The 12,933-nt window shown below is 47.5% G+C and overlaps 5 protein-coding genes across 5 annotated transcripts; 2 read left to right on the top strand and 3 right to left on the bottom strand.

Annotated features, from left to right (window-relative positions):
* Positions 1-179: 179 nt before the first annotated feature.
* EDB93DRAFT_1079699 (MSF1-domain-containing protein) lies at positions 180-835 on the top strand (the record flags this gene model as incomplete). The annotated part of the gene is made up of 3 exons (XM_041445478.1): positions 180-211; positions 267-438; positions 500-835. 3 exons carry the CDS (start codon positions 180-182, stop codon positions 833-835), a joined length of 540 nt encoding a protein of 179 aa, XP_041310854.1.
* Positions 829-3,359, bottom strand: EDB93DRAFT_916874 (BRF1-domain-containing protein). Its single transcript, XM_041457936.1, has 7 exons — positions 3,255-3,359; positions 3,027-3,204; positions 2,901-2,972; positions 2,643-2,851; positions 1,595-2,594; positions 1,501-1,544; positions 829-1,419 (listed from the first exon to the last, which is right to left on the bottom strand). Exons 1-7 carry the CDS (start codon positions 3,255-3,257, stop codon positions 1,039-1,041), a joined length of 1,887 nt encoding a protein of 628 aa, XP_041310853.1. The 5' UTR covers positions 3,258-3,359; the 3' UTR covers positions 829-1,038.
* A 692-nt stretch (positions 3,360-4,051) lies between these two features.
* On the top strand, positions 4,052-6,487 carry EDB93DRAFT_1247221 (uncharacterized protein; the record flags this gene model as incomplete). Its single annotated transcript, XM_041452561.1, has 10 exons — positions 4,052-4,111; positions 4,231-4,785; positions 4,833-4,978; positions 5,028-5,103; positions 5,155-5,180; positions 5,231-5,462; positions 5,519-5,731; positions 5,788-5,811; positions 5,862-6,096; positions 6,150-6,487. 10 exons carry the CDS (start codon positions 4,052-4,054, stop codon positions 6,485-6,487), a joined length of 1,905 nt encoding a protein of 634 aa, XP_041310852.1.
* Positions 6,488-6,496: 9 nt separating this feature from the next.
* EDB93DRAFT_1127164 (uncharacterized protein) lies at positions 6,497-7,614 on the bottom strand. Its single transcript, XM_041448775.1, has 6 exons — positions 7,594-7,614; positions 7,479-7,552; positions 7,242-7,404; positions 7,105-7,175; positions 6,907-7,053; positions 6,497-6,851 (listed from the first exon to the last, which is right to left on the bottom strand). Exons 4-6 carry the CDS (start codon positions 7,127-7,129, stop codon positions 6,670-6,672), a joined length of 354 nt encoding a protein of 117 aa, XP_041310851.1. The 5' UTR covers positions 7,130-7,175; positions 7,242-7,404; positions 7,479-7,552; positions 7,594-7,614; the 3' UTR covers positions 6,497-6,669.
* Positions 7,615-8,379: 765 nt separating this feature from the next.
* EDB93DRAFT_1238837 (uncharacterized protein) lies at positions 8,380-12,800 on the bottom strand (the record flags this gene model as incomplete). Its single annotated transcript, XM_041451571.1, has 6 exons — positions 8,380-8,752; positions 8,809-9,115; positions 9,164-10,848; positions 10,909-11,142; positions 11,193-11,278; positions 11,307-12,800. The coding sequence occupies 6 exons, from the start codon at positions 12,798-12,800 to the stop codon at positions 8,380-8,382; spliced, it is 4,179 nt and encodes a 1,392-aa protein (XP_041310850.1).
* Positions 12,801-12,933: the final 133 nt, after the last annotated feature.

Here is a 12,933-nt window from a genome sequence, read left to right as displayed (position 1 = left end):
CAGTCCCTGGGAATGGACCAGATAGAGATTTTGTTCGGACGCGGAGAAGGGTGCCGAGATGCCGCGGCGTGCCGGAACCAATCGCAAATTTATCACACTAGGCTAGTGGAGGTGCACTGCCGGCAATATTGTCCTGTTTCTTCCGCACGACCACTCGACCACCCACTTCTTACCCCGTCATGCACATCTTCTCCCAGTCTTTCAAGTATGAGTGAGTATATTCCTCGTCGTCATTTTCTACAGTGTGTTCACAATATAATTTCCAGTCACTCATGGTCTCACGTCGTCATCGGAATGTGGCACAAATACCCGAATCCACATTGTACTCACGTCGTCAACGTCGATGTCCTCGATCGTACGATTGATCCAATGACTGGAATAATACGAACGGAGCGTGTTCTTGGGTGCAAGCAGAAGGCGCCCTCATGGATAGTCAAGGTCAGCCGCTCTCACATCGGCACACGACATGAGACTTATTCTTATATTCGATCGTTTTTAGCTTTTTGGAGGTTCAGAGGATGCCTTTGTTCGCGAAATATCCTTCATAGATCCCGCAACGCAAACCGCAACAATAACATCCGTCAACCTCTCGCTGTCCCAATTCGCTACTTGCTATGAGCGAATACAGTATAGACCGATATCCTCCACCCAGACATCATTCGTGCAGACAGCAGAGATACAGACGCGGATGGCCATGTGGAGGAGTATGACAGACAAGTTCGAGGGTTGGTTAGTTCAGCGCTTCGAGCAGAACGCTATTTCAGGTAAAGCTGGATTCTCGGACGTGCTCAGAACAATGTGGGAGGCCAAGGAACAGCAGACTGCACCATCATAGAGCAGTAGGATATCTGGTCCGTTTCTTCTTTTTGCGTCACTTGGAGCATGTTAGATGCGTTCCATGGAACCTCCCTAGATCACATTCAAAACGTCTGCTACTTAGACGACTTACGTTTATTTTACAATACAGAGGCACATGCATTATTCGGATTCTTGCTCGCATCTACGAACATCCAGATCCTTGACACCAGGTGAAGGATATTAGACTTCTTGTTCGTACACTTCTTCCCATCCCACATCGGTGACATGATCGTCGCCCTTTTCACTCTCATCATCCTCTCCTTCCTCACCTTGCTCTTCCCGATGTAGCCGGGGCGCTGGTCGTTGACTTCCGATGCCTCCTCCGTCTTCCTCAAGAACTATCATGCCTTCTCCGTCACTCTTATCATCCATAGTATACAAATTGTCTTTCTCATCAAAGGATGGAGTGTGTGGTCCATCAACAAAAAGGTCCTTGAGCGCATCGTAATTGATCCGTTTACTGTACTTGTAATTTTTCTTGATGAGATTCCGCACTGACTCAGCTGCTGTATTTCCAGACGGAATTGAGTCGTCGCGCGGTTTAGTGCTTGTTTTGCGACGCTGAATAATATGGAACGCATCAGCATTGAGATATAAATGGAAAGCTCACGAGAAAAACATCGAGTATGGCGTGATACGAACCTTGCGACTCTTAGGTTGATTGACATCCGCTTGTTCGCCCTTGGCTACAAACAAAGGGATCAGACATAGGGAACAAATGATCAAGAGACCATACCAGCTAATGCCTCCAAATAATCCCGATTTATCTCCACCCAGATGCGTTCCTTGATTTTTACCTCTTCTTCACTGAGAAGAAATCTGTCAAGTTCGTCTTCATCCAATCCTAGCAATTCGTCGACTTCAGCAAACTGGGCTTGTCGGCGCTGCTCAGCTTCGTCCAGGGCTTCAAGAAGAAGTGAGCCCTGAGTATTTTGCAAGAAACTAGCAACTTCATCAGCGAGGGCCTGATCAACGGTTTCATCGATGGCGGCCGCTGTTGATAAATCAAGTTCAGGGGATATCATATTTGAGGCCGGTCGTAGAGCAGGATCAATATTGGCATAAACTTCCTCGTTTTCGTCCGGGTAAAACAGCGGCGCCGGCTCAGACGTGCCAGAAAGGATACCCTGATTGAACAGAGCTGGGTCGATTATGGGTATCCGAGGTGGAATCTCCTGTGAAGGTGGTGCGAATTCCACCTGTTCCCCTTCAGATTCGCTACCTCTCCTTTTTCGTTTGCCTTTCCGTTTCTGTGTCTTGGGTTTGACTTTCGGCCGACCGAGAGCCTCTTGTCGTTCTTTCTCTTCTTTCTCCTTTCCTTTTGTGAAGGCAGGAGGGTCCATCTCTTCATCTAGCCACACCGACCTGAAGTCAGCAAGCGTGAGGCCCCCACTAGGAGTTTTCTTGAATTCATCTAATCGTTTCTTCACTGTGGTATCAGCGATCTTCACCACTTGTACAATTTCCTCGACTGAACGCCGGAAGTTATTCATGCGTGCGGCAAGGAGGAGGGCTGCACCACAGATTCCTGCTGGGCGGCGACCCCGAGTAACCCAATCACGGTCAAAACGTTGTACAAGTCGAACGGCATCGGTCGCAACCTTATGAGTTTCATCGCCAAACTCGAGCAACGCAGCAAAGCGGGAGATGTAATGAGAAGGGTCAACGAGAGGGAGTTTCAAATTTAAAGTTTGAACAAGTTGGAGGTATATGTGACCCAGCTCGAAGACATTGACCTAGAAAGAGGAGTCAGATCTAGTATCGAGAAATACACAGTTCCTTACCTGTAAAAGATCTGAGAAGTCTATGAGCATATAATTACGCGTCTCTTTTTGTCGACAGGCAACATATAGACAGACAGCCGCGACATTGTTGCTTCTGCGACCCTTGGTAAACTTGTGTTCGACGGCAAGGGTGTAAAGACGTGTTGCTGCGAGGCAAACAACTTCAGATAGATGCAAAGCGCCGGCAAAGTTCTGAATCTTTCTGCTAGCTAGAGAACCATAAGGTCTGTTGTGACTATGGTAAAAACGACGACTGACCATTTGCGATAGTTTGCTCGCGGGATTCGTTATTTCCTCTGTTACCGAATGGACCTGACATGCGAGCATGCGCTAGCAGAGGTAGACTGAGGCTTTGTCGGCAGAATATATATGACAGAGACTTACTTGAACCCTGACCGACGTATGATCCCTGGACCATCGCCGCGCCAGCAGAGGTTTCTCCAAAAGTGACCTCTGAAACTATGGTGTTCTCCTCTACCACTGTTCCGCATTTGACACAAAAGCCATTGCCGGCAGCGGCATCATACTCGATGACGGTGCCTCCGCAATCCGTGCATACAGTCTAAGTGGGGATTGATGTCAAACATCAAATATAGTGATGCGAGAACCTACCATGATGTGAATACAATGCGATATGTTATTATGAACTTCAAATTTAGGGCGGTCGAGTCTTGCTCTAGGTCAATCAAGAGTTGAAAATGTTGTCCGGATCTTAATAAAAAATGATAATGATAAGGGAATTGTCCAGCTGGCAGATTTAATGTACCATGATGCGGTTGAACGGAGGATTGAGGTAAACCGCAAGTCCGTGACCGGACTTTCAAATCAACTCTAAACTGAAATTGCTCAGAGACATACTTAAGATGTAAAACCCTGGGACTCCTTTCTTCTCCCGCACCGCAGCTTGCATCACAGGAGAGGCGTCAACGCAGACCGTTTGTGAGCACGCCAGCTAGCCCACTCTGGACAGCCTTTACTCACCCCCCCCCCCCCCCCCCCCAAGATTTCCTATGCATGCTATATTTGTCCAAGTCATAGTGTTGTCAAGGTCCTACTAATGACATCCATGAGAGCTATCATTGGCGCTTTGAGTCGTAGAAATGCTGTGTGACGGTTGTCCAACTTGGATGTCCTGCCTCTTGGCAGTGGGTCACAAAGTACTTCAAGTACCGGTTGTGAGAATATCTCTCTTTCTGACTTTCATTCTTCTTGACTCTTTGCGCCCCGGCAGGACCGTTGTAGCAGCTCGGTCAACCTTCTCTTGATTTTCTATCTTTTGCTTGTTGAACAGTTCTTCCTAATCATAACGTCCAAGTAACATCGTCGTTCATTTATCCGTGATTTCGGTATGCATTATCCAGGTTGGGAACAAAGTATCTGAAAGCAGTTTAGTTCTACAGTTGGTTGTCATGATGCGCATTAAGCAGCTATGGAAGATTATCCCTATCCCATCCAAAATAAAATTGCTGGTGAGTTGTTGTAGTGACTTCATGGTCTAAATTATCAGAGGCAGCCTGCCACTGCATGATGTGTTTTGAAGCACTATGCAAATGCTGTCTATACAACTAAACTGACTTTTCGAAAACAGTGGGATCGAATAACTCTTTCACGCACAACCACTTTTTACTTCGTATTTTCCATCCTTCATTGTGTTCTCCAGATCATCTTTCAAGGGCAGGCCTTTCGGATCAATGTTGAAGCTGCTAAATTCTTGGCTTCGATTACCACACAAGGAGACACCATCGATCCGGACGCATTCTATGTTTTGGGGAGTGACCTTCGTCTTTGCGACAGTATCCCAGCAGACTTCAGCACTAGCTCTTGCCAAGTAATCTGGAATGGTACGACAGTTGGGGACAATTCAATGATATCCGCAGATGCATTGGCTCCCGTGACTATTACTTCATATTCAACGGGAACGCCAAGTTCCACGATCTCGACCCTTGTCGCGTCCTCGGGGTCGAAGGTGCCCACTACTTCAACGAGCTCGAGCTACTCTGCGACGTCAAACTTTATCACATCTACCACAACTGTCAGTTTAACAGCAATTACGAGCCTTGTGTCTTCATCGCATACCACTACCTCATCGGCGGTGGCTTCAAGCACCACTGTTAAGCAACGTAGAGAGAGTGTTACTGAAACGGTCAGCAATCCATTCAGGGTCGAAGTCAGCTAACACGCCATTAACAGCCAAATCGATGCAACCTCGTTCGAGATATCCAAGCCGTCGCGGTCAATGGCACCGTGCAAGTCATTGTGAACGGATTTGGCTGGAACAATCAAGCAGCTGTTTTAGACCGGCAGTGCCTTTGGGCTCTGAATTATCCAGTTCAAATGTATGAAGCGTTTCTCCATAATCTTTCGCTGTATGTAACGTCATCGAAGCCTTCAGCAGACCGAGCGAGAGGATTTGACCTTCATTGCTTTTCAAATATGGGTTCTCGGAATGTCCATCGTCGCTGTAAGCAAAATATTGTTCGTTCGTCATCCATTTGTCACATCATTATACTAGGTCCTGAACGAATCTGTCCCTCACACGTGAGTGCTGCACTTTTTCTCCGTCGTGAGAGGTACTCAGAGGACCATAGCATCGCAACTCTTTTGACACATATGCTGGCTACTGGATGGGCAGGTTATCAGATATTCAACACTGCTCAATTTCATGGTGACTTTTCGAGGCTGTCCACGAATGGAGCTTGCAATCCGATCAATCTTTTACCATCATATTGGCAAAGTCGCTTTGTTGCCGAAATCGCAAGTTTGGTGCTGAATGGTGTTGCGCTGTTGGTTTCTTCTTTTTTGTCGTGGAGGCTTGCCAAGGTGATGCAGTCTCAATCTTTGTTTGCAAGTTCACAGCACTCATGTGTTCTACCTAGCTCTTTGGTTGGCAGACTTTCAAGCGCGTCGGGGCTTCAATCGTTATCAGTCGTGTCTACAAACTTGTGCTCGTGCTCTCGATCACTATCCAGTTATCGCTCTTTTTCATGGTAGTCGCTATCTCACTTTGGCTTGATCAACTTTTCAATGGCAACATCGGGCGTCTTAACTCCTCATCTGTATATAAACCATTGCTGATCATCACTCTCATCGTGAGTGAAAAAATTACGTGCCGTCAGAACTATTCACCGACTACGTTCTTGTGTAGCTCTTACTTCCGTGGTTGACTGCGGTCAGATCTCACTTTGTAATTACTTGTACAGTAACTTACACCTCTCGCAGGGTTGGCACGGTGTGCGCCGAGAACTCAAAATACCTACGCTCGTATTTCTTGCGCTCAGTGCCGGATACCTTGCAGGCTGGGCAGCAATGTTCAATTCCACTGCATTCCAGTGGACGTACATGACCTGGACATTCTTCGGAGTGATGACCTCTACTTCCGTCTTCCTGACTCTCGTCGCGTTCATTTTGGGTATCATATGTCGTATTAACTTTGGCAAGGGGCTTATACGCTATCGTGAGTCCTTACCATCTGTTGTTTTCGCCTGTGAGCTTATGCATTTGGTACAGTCAATGCAGAAGAGCCAATCCCAGATGACTTTGAACCTGTGAACTACGGAAATGACCTAGAGAAGATCGCGTTCCAAACGGATGGTAAGAGAATGTCCACTTTCTCAGGCTCCGCCACGTTCGGCGCGGGACAAGAGGTTCATCCCTCCCAAATGCTTGCACCTCCTGTATGGGAGAAGTTCTCCGTACCTGAAGCATTCTCGGCCCCGGGAACCACTCACAACGCCGTTGAGCGGCAAGTGTCCAACAGTAGCACCTATAGTTCAAGGAGTACTACTTCAAGCCGCCTCGGGAGTGACTCTGCAGCTGGACATTCTAAACGCTGGATCATCGAGTAAATGTCACTAGCGATTTGCACAGGCTCCCGGTGTATTCGATTTGTAATTGTAGAGTATTTTGGTCGCAATTCATACGGACATTCACTCTACTTTCGGCGAAAGCCACCCCAAGCACCTTCAAGCGCAACGGAGTGTCTTGGAATTGGTCGTCAATGCTCCTACGGTCTCACCAACATATCAAATCACGTCAAAAGGCCAGCGATGGGTGTCATGTTGGAAAACCAATCAAACAAAGCCCGCGCTGATGGACACACCAATGAAAACAAGAAGGAAGAAAGCGGGGGAGAAGAGGACAGCAACGTAAAGCAACCTATCGTATGTGATTTGAAGGAAGAACTTGGAAGCATTTCCTGAGGCTGCAAATCTATTTACGAATTACGTTAATTTCGAGGGGTAGGCTGACAGATAAGTATACGCACAAATCACACGAGAGGCGGTGTGTAGGGAACGAGATGATGCGAACCATGCTGATGTTAATAAACACTGGCAAGCATTGATGATTTGTTTTCGATAGCAATAAAAGATCACGTCTCGATAGCAATTCCGAATGGAGACTGGCGGTTCCACTGTCCAATGGGTTGTTAGATGGCGCAAGCAGACAAGTATATACAGCATACATGCCAGTTCTCCCGAACTGATCATAATGCAATAGGAACTTTAGTCATTGCATAGTTTGCCCCGCCATGCACTGGTTCATGATTGATCAAAGTTACACCGTACACGGCCATAGCAAGGCCCAGTTCGCTTTCCGCACCATCGACACAAATAATTCAAGAGTCGCGTGATTTCGGTAGACAACCCGCCATCTCTCGTCCGAGTCACCCTTTTGGATCCGACGAGAATTGCCGTGCCAGCTCCTCCGTTGCATCTATAAAGTTGCACAGTCCAGCAAGGGGGAATGATACAGCGGAAAATATCTGAGAAGATGAGTGATTGATATAGATGGGTGAATAACGATTCTGTAGTCGTGCCCCCGGGTATGATGACCTACTATTATAGGTCCTTGTGGAGCCCTCGACCAACACCTTGAAAATGTCTACGCAATCAACAGAAGCCTTGCATGACCTAAATGTTAAGTTGATATTCTGATGGATCAGCAGCCCTACTCAATAACAGTGTATTTCGCCAGTCTATTTTTGAGCGCTCAGGGCGAAAAGAAAACTGACAACTTTGTGTGTTGTGCTAGGCTGCTAGCACGGAGATTGAAACGTGAGTAGCCGAACGATTTGCCAACACTTTGGAGTAAAGGAACACCCACTGATACACTCATCATGGCGCGTGATAACTCAGTGCATCGACAACATCAACGCCGACGGAGCAGCAAGAGAGAATTCACAGCGAACCTCTTGCAGCTGTACCCCTCGCCGAGCCAAAAGACTCTGGGGATTAGCTCATATGTTATTTTATTCGTATTGGTGGCCTTGGAACGATGACGACGAGACGGACGCAGTGGTAGGTACGGTAGAAAATAACCTGAGGATTTCTTGGTAGAATGAGAGCTTCTGCTGTCTGATGATCTTCGTTCGGTTCAAATTTCAAAACAAAGAATGAAATAATTGAAGGAGTCATGTGATCACGTTCTTTCAGCAGGTTTACCAGTCCTTCTCATCAGTTACTATGGCTCGATTCTTTATTGAGTCCATTTCTGGATCTTGCGGTTGCCATTCATACTACATAGTATTCGGAATGGTCATTCTATTATAGTGAAACTGGCATCGAAGGTCAGAAGAAACTGCGGGAAACACTAATAGTTCGTGTGTGCATGTGGCTAGCTAGACAAATTACGAAAACAATTTGAATGAAGATGTACAAGTATGGGTAAGGCTACATTGCTAAGTGTGAATTGGAACGTTGCAGAGATTAAATGAATCACCAGCATGCGTGAGTTATCGTCATTCATATTCATATTCAGCTTCGGGTGTGGGCGTTCCTGTTGACGACAGGGTAGGCGAAGGTATCTGGATGGCCTCGACTTCTTTCTCCTGGATGATTGCAGCCTGCCTTGCGACTGTAGCCATCTCATAGTTTTCTTCTGTCGGCAGCTCTACAGGCGGACTAGTCACCAACTCAGTCTCCTCATATCCGAGGAGCGTCTCGCCGAATTGGAGCATCCAGGGGTGGTCCAGTAGTTCGACAGCCGTCGGCCTTCTCATGGCATCAATGATGAGACACTGCTTGATGAAGTTGATGCCTAGATCGCTCAGCTGTCCGGGTTCCGGTAGGGGTGGATGCTGCGTAGCTACTCCAATGTGGAACATGACAGCCCTGTTGCCCCATTCCTATCAGATCAATCTTTACATCAGAGACGAAGATGGCAGTACCATTCATTATCCAAATTACTCCATGGTTTCTTGCCAGTAGCAAACTCTAGAACCACGCATCCGAGCGACCAGACATCCATTGCCCCGTGACGACCTCTCTTATCATTCTTGATAACTTCTGGTGACATATACATGGGTGTTCCGGTCAGGCTGTTCATGCCTAAGCCTCCACCAAAGCCACCAGCTTTCGCAGGATTCCCGCCGAAGTCTCCTCTACGTGTACGTTGCATGGTGCGGTTCTTCACGAGGATTTTGGATGCTCCAAAATCGACATATTTGATGACACCACGATGATCAAGGAGAATGTCTGTTGAACGATTCAAATGATGTATAAACGCAGAATACTCAGACTTACTGTCAGGTTTGATATCTCGATGGACTATTCCTTTCGAATGCAGATATGCAAGTCCCTCCAGCATTTGCATGGTATAGAGCTGTATGATACTCTCGTCCTCGATTCGCCCATGTTCTAGAAGAGAAGCCAGGCTTCCGCCTTGGCAATACTCTTCAAAAATGTATACCTTGTCGCGGTGCACTTCGATCCCGTAATATTCTACGACGTTGGGATGATGAAGCATTTCCATGACGCTTAGCTCGTCCCTGATTTGCGAGTAGAGGTTCGGAAGCCCGGAAAGCTCTTGAAATTTGATTTCCTTGACAGCCATGAGGGAACCGGAGTCGAGGTTGACTGCGAGATAAACTGAACCGAATGCCCCAGCCCCAATGAACCTCCTTTGCTGCCATCGAATGGAGATATTGGAACTTGAAGATGCAAGGAAAACGAGAGACCGATCTTCGGGTTTCTCGTTGTCAAGAACCCGACCTACAACCCTTTGGTCTGTACCAGTCTGTGCTCGACTGCTTTCAAGTGCATGTAACGCCCTTGCCGTCTTTTCCCAATACAGACGCACGTTAGCATCTGTGTATGAGTACGTGTTCATGTTGAGGAGGTCATCATTAGAAGGCGATGAAGACCTTGGGAATCCAGGCTCTTCATCGTCAATTATCGAAGCTTGCTCGCGTAAAAGTCCCTCTTGTCTTTCCTTCTCCTTCCGTGCTTCCAAAGTGGAACGGGCACCAAGAATGTCGAAATGGCTGATGAGGAGTGTCATGCAGCTGGCAACTTTCTGCCGCAGCATTTCAAATTGATCATCTGGCATCTGCAATATATTGTTCCGTCGAGTGCGATGTAGTGCGAACTCCAATGCGTTCACGGCCCATCGAAAGGTTTTACGATCTGATGGATCGCAGTCATCGCAGATGAATGACACCCAAGAGATGGCGAGGCGTATTAGCAGACGGTTAAATTTGCTGAGAGGCGAACGTTCCATGTACTTTTGAGCATGTTGCCCGTGCTCGGAAGCAAATAGATACCAATTCTCCAGGAGTTCCTGGTATCCAACTGCATTGCGCAGTGAATATCGAACGTGGTGCACAGAATCTACTATTGATTCTGCTAATTTGTTGGTCGCACGAGCTATCTTCCGCAGCTCGCGGTTGACTGTGGGTAGATGCGCTTGTTGTTCGACGATACACTGCAGGGGAGTAAGCATCGTCTCTAAAGGCTCATCTTCCTCATCCACGAAGATCTCCGAGAATTGTTCCTTGGCTAGCACAAGCCGCCGATCGGGACCATCTGCAACAAGACGCAAGCGGTTGTCCTTCATATCAAGATCCATCCTTGGAAGTTCGAGCATGAGCACCAGACCATTCCACAGAAATTGACTTAGAGGAGATAAGAGGAGAAGATATTCGGCCTCATCATCATCCTCACTATCTATCATCTCCATGTTATCAACCCCAGGGACACCTTCGTCATTCATAGACTCGTTGGCATGGAAAGACTCAAAAAGAATGCGTCGTATGGCTTCTGGACGGTCGCGCAAAGCACTGGATGCAATGACGTAGATTCCTTCTTCTTCAAACGATTGCGTGTAGACCAAAAAATGATCTGTCGCCACAAGTGCTGCAATGACCTGTTCGATGGGGACGCCCTCCAAGTTGTACTCGGCCGAATTGCAAAATCTTTGAGTCAAGACCCTAAATATGCCCAATACCATCAGTAACAATTCCGTTCCTTCGCATGAAGGTTCAACGTACCGAGCAAAACGTTGCAGCTTTCGGTAGCGCAACCGGACGTTGTCCAAGATCTTACTATACCAGTTGACCTTCTGCTCGTCAGTCATTTGACCTGACGCATTGTTCGTGATGATATCGGTGTCGAAGATATTCGCGGACCCTCGACGTTGAGGTGGCTTTTTGTCTGCAGAAGGCAGTCGGACCTGGGTATCAAAGTAATTTGCAACCCGGACCATAAGCTTGTTTGTCAATGAGCTACAAATATGCCTTTAGTAAGAGGGAACGCGGCAGGAATACAAACTGACCAGACTTGTTCAGCGACAAGCTGCGGGCCGCCAGCAACAGTCATGCTGACATCATTGAAAGTCGCCCACTGAGACTCGATAAAATCCTGTCTCTTTAAAGTAAATCCCTTTGACTCCGCTCTTGAGCTTCCAATGTATAAGTCTGAAGAATATGGAGAGCGCTTCAAGTATCGTGGAATCATAGTCATCGCTGATGCATTGGGGCAAATTCCAATTTCCACCTGGATCGGGAGCGAGGAAGGCCTCGTATTGCCGCTTGAGCGTGCAGGCAAGACCCAGACTTATCTTTACATCTTCCGCGACTTGGTCGATGATAAGGACTTCCGGATCTTTAAGTTTCTGGACATAGTCCAACCGAAGGCGGAGACATGCCTGGGCAAGTTTGGTCGGGAAGGAAATGAGTGGGACGAGTTCGTTCTCGAAAGTGGGGAGGTTCATTTCTTCAAAAAGGGAGGATAAGTTGACTTGCGCATCTCTAGCAGTACCGATGAAAGAGTGTACAGTGGTGAGGAAGCCTCTCTCGAAGGTTTTTTGGATAGAATCTTCTTTGAGAACTCGCTCTACGAAAGTGGTCCCATCAGTCATATCCGTAGGCCCGTTAGCGTAAGAGTACAGGTTGGCAAGAGGGATGTCCGCGCTCGTCTTAGTCACGTCGAGCGTCTCGCTCTCGGTCCACTGTTGTAGTAGTGCAATATGACGCTTTAACGACAAAAGCACAGTCGACCAAGTATTAAGCGTATCGCATCGAGCCTGGAAGGATGGCTCGGATGCAACGACGTTATCAGCAATGAAAGCTTTGATGGTAGGGTAAAGGGAGTGCGCTGCATTCAATCGCAACAGTACAGCGTTGACACGCTTGAGTGCAGTAATTGCATCGCGCTCGTCATCTGCAAGCTTGAAATTATTGATCTCGTCAATGACAAGATCTACCGTGCGCAATCTCCTCTCCTCGAGACGCTTGCGCTCTTCTTCAACAGAACGACCGCTGAATTTGGCACGTAGCCCAAGCCATATACTGAGATGAATGTTGTTATGTTCCTCCGACGAAGATTCGAGTGCTACAGCAATCCGAGTCTTCTCTGATTTGAGGACATCACCGTCTAAGACGGACGCTAGCATAGTCTGCCACTCCAATCGCTGTCTATCCTCCACAGTCGCTGGATGGATTTGCTCCGATTCGAGCATCAAAGCCGTGATGCGGTCTGCACCGTCACCTCCCATGAGTGAGGTGCGCCCCAGATCTTCATCATCACTATCTCCTGCGTCTACGAGCTGCCCTAAACCTCTCTGAAAGTAGTTACTGTCTGGATCATGGCGAGGATCCTCATCAAGACCTGGTTCGGACCTGTAGCGCTTCACGAATTGAGTGTAGATATCCGAGTACTTAGAGGTGTGAGACAATGTGTTGTGATTGAAATGGGAAGATGCTGAGCCCGACGAGAATGCATTCCTTGGCCTATTCTTTCCTCTGCTACGCAGAGACGCACTTGAGGAGGAGTGCATGCTGACTGATGATGCAGGGTGTCTAGATCCGATTGGGGGTTGGGGCCAATCCGCGTCCTCGGCATCGTTTGAGTCTTGCTCTTGCAGAGCAAGCAGCGATGGCATATGCTTTCTCATAACCGGAACTGGTAGTCTAAAAGAAAGAAAGCCGCTGCCGCCAGCCGAGCTGAGAGTGGTCAGGATAGAAGCCTATACTATATATAATATATTTCCGACAATATAAATGAGGTGAAATTCA

Source organism: Suillus bovinus (genome assembly GCF_016758785.1).
Source record: "Suillus bovinus strain UH-Sbo-P2 chromosome Unknown EDB93scaffold_9, whole genome shotgun sequence".
NCBI classification, from domain to species: Eukaryota; Fungi; Basidiomycota; class Agaricomycetes; order Boletales; family Suillaceae; genus Suillus; species Suillus bovinus.
Note: the sequence above shows the minus strand (reverse complement) of the source record. Positions and strands in the feature narration are given on the sequence as shown.